This window comes from Poecilia reticulata, linkage group LG10 (genome assembly GCF_000633615.1).
Source record: "Poecilia reticulata strain Guanapo linkage group LG10, Guppy_female_1.0+MT, whole genome shotgun sequence".
Classification (NCBI taxonomy): Eukaryota; Metazoa; Chordata; class Actinopteri; order Cyprinodontiformes; family Poeciliidae; genus Poecilia; species Poecilia reticulata.
Genome location: NC_024340.1, coordinates 9794733 through 9801124, shown reverse-complemented (window position 1 = coordinate 9801124; position 6392 = coordinate 9794733). Strand labels below are relative to the sequence as shown.

At 39.0% G+C, this 6392-nt stretch overlaps 1 protein-coding gene across 1 annotated transcript in view; it reads left to right on the top strand.

Annotated features, from left to right (window-relative positions):
• Nucleotides 1-4277: 4277 nt before the first annotated feature.
• enpp6 (ectonucleotide pyrophosphatase/phosphodiesterase 6) overlaps nt 4278-6392 on the top strand; it is a 34161-nt gene continuing 32046 nt past the window's right edge. Inside the window, exon 1 of the mRNA XM_008419878.2 lies at nt 4278-4617. Within this exon, the coding sequence (XP_008418100.1) occupies nt 4362-4617 (256 nt within the window). The 5' untranslated portion in view covers nt 4278-4361. The remainder of the gene's footprint in view (nt 4618-6392) is intronic.

The window sequence follows — 6392 nt, the reverse complement described above, 5'->3', positions numbered from 1 at the left end:
TCATTTCCCCCTTTTGTTTTCTTATGTAAATAGAAAAACATTTCTGACAACATTTCTATTGTTCTCAGAAATATTTTTCAGAGATTCTTTTTCTGTACATATTTCTAAAATGTCCAACTGAAACTGTACTGCAAAGGCCAAAAGTTTTATTTTAAACAAGTTCAGATCAKAATTTGAATTGCTTTCCTAAAACTGTTCATGTTTATTTTGAACTGACAAAAGAAAAATTGATCAGATTTTTCTTTTGTGGCAGAGGAGCAAAAATGTAGACAAAGATTATTCAGTACTGTAAGATGTCATTATGTTTCTAATCAAATGTTTTGTTGGACTTAAATTTATGTATCAATTGAATTAAAATTTAAGACACACAAGTGTTGTGAGCCAGTTGTTGTCCAATCAGTTTGTTTTTACATAATCAATCATATCCACTTTAGAAGTTTCATCATGTGCCTTTCTACCAAGACACGCATGTRTTTCGAAAGCAGCAGTTAGTTAGTTAGCAAGTTAGTTAGTTATTAGAAAATAAAAACAACAATAATATTAATAAAAAATGAAAAGAAAAGAAAACATGTCAAACTAAATGAAACTCTCGTAATAAATGCTGTCTGGTTTTAAACCAAAGCCAAAATGTGATTATTCCTTTTTGAACATATTATTTCCCACTTTGAAGTAAGGTAACCAAATTATCTAGATCTATAATCATTAATTGTCTTTGAGATAAGATTATGTTGTAATCAATGTAATTGAATCTGGAGCTGTTTCATAATCTCCCTTTGAATCAAACACAAACTCATATTTATTTACCAATTCTGTTCCCTCTTTGAACATTTAAGGTGACCAAGTTTCAAATGAAAAGAAATCCTGTTTTTGATAATAAGAGATAAAAATATTGATTAGTCCATGATAAAGGTCAAGTCTGCTATAAATCTCAATTTTTCAAGTTTCATTAAGTTTAAATTTAAACCCGTCTACAGCTAAGTCGAGTTTCAAATACTTCAACCCATTAGATGTCACAATATTTTGTTTATAATTTTTCCTGTTATGTAATTTCATTCATCTTTGATACAGTTAATTTTACCCCATGTGAAAATAGTGRATTGTGCAGGATTAGTTTAGTTTCAATCAGTTTCCCTTAGCATCATTTAGTCCTTCCAGCTGGTATTTACCCAGAAGGCCGTCTGTTTAACAGGTCGCCTCCTTTCTTCTGCACCAGGTATTCTATCCCTTTTTTTCAGTTTTTCTCTTTCTCCCTTATTTTAATATTCGTCATGCTCTGCCAAATATGTTATTAATGCTTCTATTTGCTCACAGAGCGTAATCCATGTCCTGATGCTCCACTTTGGATCATATTTTTCCTTTTCAAGTTCACCCTCCATCTGTTTAGGCTCAAAATTTAGACTCAGAAATCACCTCTTCTCTCTTYTCTCTTTTTCTTTATTTGCAGTTTTGATCGCATGGCGGCGAGAAAATCAAACCCAGCAGACAAAAACAAAAACCTCCCCCACATTATAATTTCCCAATGTTGACCATGGTTTTAAAACACATTGCAATAAACAGAAAAGAGTACATTTAAACACATAACGTCTGCTCAGCGGCAGAAGCACACACACACAGCTGACAGATACACAGAAATGGATCCACGCTTTTCAGCTTGTATTTTTGTCCTCTTTTAACACTTTTTATTTCACTTATTATTTCACTTATTGCTTCACTTATTACTTTGTAGAGGATCAGATCGCAATCAACCTTTATCTTATTCTCTTGTCTTTATCTCATCTTTTTTCCTATGCGCCATCTTCAACATTTACATTTCTTCGATGGCACAGATCGTCTTAGATTCTACAATTAACCTTCATTCTTTGTCCTTTGGCGGATCGCTCTCAACGCCATGCATTTCTCGAGCAAAGTCTCAGATTGGCTCTCCACTTGTTTTCCGAGGGCAGTACTCTCCGAGTGTAAAACCGACAAAACCTAGTCTTAACCTTCCCTGCGTCCAGTAGAAGGTCGGGGACGGCCAGCTCCCACTGCACGCCAATCTACCTTTTTACTTTAACTCTTAACTTTTAAACTCTTAACTCTTAATTTTTTAGACTTTTAACTTTAACTMTTAACTTTTAAATTCTTAACTCCTAACTTTTAACTTTCCCCTATTAACTGAAATTTATACAGACCTGAGAAACAGAACAATGGTGTATATGAAGGAACAAGTGTCCTTACCTTCCATGTGGGCCCTACACCAGAGTACTGTTCCGGAAAGTCTGCGTCTGAACGGCCAGTCCAATCTCCGCTCAYGTGTCAACACAAAACCATCCTCTGCTATCAACTGTTGGGAATGGAAATCCCGATCGATGAATCATAATTTGTATTGCTCTTATTTTATTCACTTTCAGCGCTGAAAGTGAATAAAATAAGTAAAATCTGAATGCTTTTCTTGGCTGATTTTATGCTCCGTGTGTCAATACAAATTATGATTCATCGATCGGGATTTCCATTCCCAACAGGTGGCAACAGCCACACTGGACTTAATTACCACCGACACCGATCACTGCTCTTSCTGAAGAGCAAGAGCAGTGTGGTTTTTGTCCTGGTCGTGGAACACTGGACCAGCTCCACACCCTCAGCAGGGTCCTGGAGGGTGCATGGGAGTTCGCCCAACTGGTCTACATGTGTTTTGTGGACATGGAGARGGCGTTCGACCGTGTCCCTTGGGGGGTCTGCCGTGAAGCGGGCGTTGTACCGGTCCGTCGTGGTGAAGAGAGAGTCGAGTCAAAAAGCGAAGCTCTCGATTTACCGGTCGATTTGCGTTCCCACCCTCATCTATGGTCATGAGCTTTGGGTCATGACCGAAAGAACGAGATCACGGATACAAGCGGCCGAAATGGGTTTCCTCCGCAGGGTGGCTGGGCTCTCCCTTAGAGAGAGAAGCTCGGTCATCTGGGAGGGACTCAGAGTAGAGCCACTGCTCCTCCACGTCGAGAGGAGCCAGTTGAGGCTCGGGCATCTGGTCAGGACGCCTCCTGGACGCCTCCCTGGTGAGGAGTTCCGGGCACGTCCCACCGGGAGGAGGGGAAGACCCAGGACACRCTGGAGGGACTATGTCTCTCATACAAGAACTGACCTTTGGATTCACCTTTGGATTCCCCCAGAGGAGCTGGAAGAAGTGGCTGGGGAGAGTGAAGTCTGGGCCTCCCTTCTGAAGCTGCTGCCCCTGCAACCCGACCCCTGGTGAAACGGAAGAAAATGGATGGATGGATGGATGGATGGATGGTTGGATGGATGGATGGATGGATGGATGGATGGATGGATGGATGGATGGATGGATGGATGGATGGATGGATGGATGGATGGATGGATGGATGGATGGATGGTAGCCATCACCTTAATGCTACCTTAACGTTGGCTGTTAGAGTCTTCGTTGGTTCTGCTGGTATAAATGGCTCAAAGTGTTGTGTACAAATGTCCAGGGTCCAGATCAGGTCTTTCGTTGCCCGGCTCTCGCACTGCGCTCTTCTTTCATTCATGTGGAAAATTATCTAGATTATTTTTTATCACAGTCGATAGTAACACAGTGTGGCATTATCTAAAATGACACCAGTCAAACACAATATGATAAACAATTATTGGGGTAAAGTTAGCTTTCCTGTGAAAAAATGGCGACCTTCATGGGTGAGAAATATAACAAAAGATGTACATTTTTTAAGTAATTATGAGTTTTGGTATATCAAAAACAGCGTTTTTTTAAATAATAGGAAAATTGCAACATATTTAGGCCAACATGCTCAACTAGTCCTGGATCCTCTTAATGTTGACTTCTACCTTAATGAAGCACTCCGCAAAGAAACATAAGTCCTCACAGAGGGTTGATTTAAATATCCAGACAGGTCAGCCTGGGTCCATTTTGAGTGAAAGGAGTGAAATTTCCATTAGTTTTGCTGATATATCCAGTTTTAGGTTTTGTTTTTTGTCATAAAAGATGGTGAAGTTAGTGAAAAAATTAGGTGACATTGCCTTTTATTGAAGTTTCACAAATCAGATAAATGTTTCACAAATCACAAACTTGGTTTTAAATATTATGCTATTAACTGACAATAATCTAGTCCAGGATTGAAGAGTCTAGCTGTTGTAATTTTTTAACTAGAGTAGATGAAAGATGCTGAAGGTAGTGAAAAATTAGGAGGAATCGCCCTTTAGCCATTTCCCAAATCGGGAGCTGCAATCGGGAAACCAACTTCAGCTTCGTGTAAAATCGGGAAACCAACTTCAGCTTCGTGTAACCACACCCACCACAGTTTGCCTGTTTGAAGCTCCAGGCCACATTCATCGTTGGTATTTGGTGGAACGATTCAGAACGAGGCCTTAAAATGCCCTCGAGACAAAACTCCCCGTGTTTTTCCCTTACGTGCTTTTTTCTGCTACTTCTGTTTAAAGCTCTACTTCCGGGTCTGGCTGCCCGGCCGTTACTTGTGTTTTTACTCGACGGCTTTCGTTATGACTATTTAGATGAACTACATGAACTTCCGGGGTTTCGCGAGCTCGTGGAGAGAGGAGTGAAGGTGGACTACATGACTCCAGATTTTCCGAGTCTGTCATACCCAAATTACTATTCCTTAATGACAGGTAAGCTATCAAGCCATCAGTCCAGTTATCTGTTCACAAACCGTATGATATCAGATTATAARTTAAATGAGCGTCATTTTTCTTGCACAGCCTAAAATAYCTTTGTGGTAGTGTAAATTTTGATTGAACACAACTATGATATGTTGTGAAATTATTTAAGTCCCAGCCATGATAATATTTTAACATAGATTTTAAGCAATCTGTAGCAGACTGAGAGGCATAGTATTATGTTATCCATACTCAAAAAGGACTTTGGCCTTTGAAAATGTTGCAATCACTAATAATTATTCTGTGACTATGGACTTTATGCTCCTCATAGACAACAGTACAGACAAGTTGTCCTGCAAATAGCTGAGTAGTCTAAAGATATTATTTGACAATATTCAGTGACTGGTGAACATTATTTTGAGAACTGTCTATCAAACTTTCTTCATAAGTATCAAATCATCTTCTTCTTGTTGTGAGTATATGAATTAGGTGTATATGTACATTAAAAGTTTCTAATTGGGGCTAATAATTTTGATCTTAAGTTTTTGTTTTTTTTGTTTTGTTTTTTTCTTTAAAAATTTCTCAAGGGCTGTTAAATAGATTAATGATTTTTTTTCAGTACAGCTTTTTCAAACATTCAGTTCAATTCATTTCAGTTTATAGAGCCAATTCACGGCACTTTGCAAAAAAAATCATTTTTAATTTATTCACACATACATTCCAATTGATTCAAGTTATCAAACAGTACAGTTTGCTCAGTTAATTATTCAAAGTAGATTAAAAAGTTTCTATCTAAGGAAACTCAGCAGATTGCATTGAGCATGCATGTAGCGACAGTGCAGAGGAAAAACTCTCCTTTAAGAGGAAGAAACAAACAGCAGAACCAGAACCAGAACCAGATCCAGATCCAGCTACTGCTACAACCAACTGGAGGTTTGAGAAGACAGAGCAGAATGCACAGGAAGAAACAGATGAACTGATGTAGGATTATTTTTTATGTTCATGAAAGTAAAAAGTCAACCATAGGAGATGTTGCCAAGTTAACATCCCTGTTGTCGAGCTTTCCAGTAAGGTATCATAGCCAAACAGAATGTTAGACCAGCTCCAGCCTCTATGGAAAGAAAAATAATTGAGAGAAAACAAAAACTTATCAATTGAAATAGCACAAAATAAAACAAATTGGACAGTAGAAGAAGAAAGTGAGAAAATTGATCAGTTTGTCCTCCAGTAGCCTAAGCCTCAGCGTATCAACTGGCTTTATGAAATAGAAAGGTTTTAAGCCTAGTTTTAAAAGTAGACAACAGCTGATTCCAAAGGAGAGGAGCCTGATAACTAAAGGATCTGCCTCCCCCATTCTACTTTTTGAAATTCTAGGGAGCAGCAGTAAACCTGCGAATAAGCAGAAGTCGTCACTGAGACTTTCAGCCAACTGTCAGTCCTTGTCTCAAGTCATCAACCATCATCCCAGTAGGCAAAACATCTGCCATACACATCCTTAATGATTACAGACCTATTACAGGGTTTCACCCAGAAGACTTGCTAAGCCTGGTGATCAGGACTTTTTGTATTGAAAGATGTTAAGTTGACACAAAATGTAAAAATATGGATGGATGGATGGATGGATGGATGCCAGCCAGCCAGCCAGCCAGCCAGCCAGCACGCACGCACGCACGCACGCACCTACCTTAATGCTACCTTAACGTTGGCTGTTAGAGTCTTCGTTGGTTCTGCTGGTATAAATGGCTCAAAGTGTTGTGTACAAATGTCCAGGGTCCAGATCAGGTCTT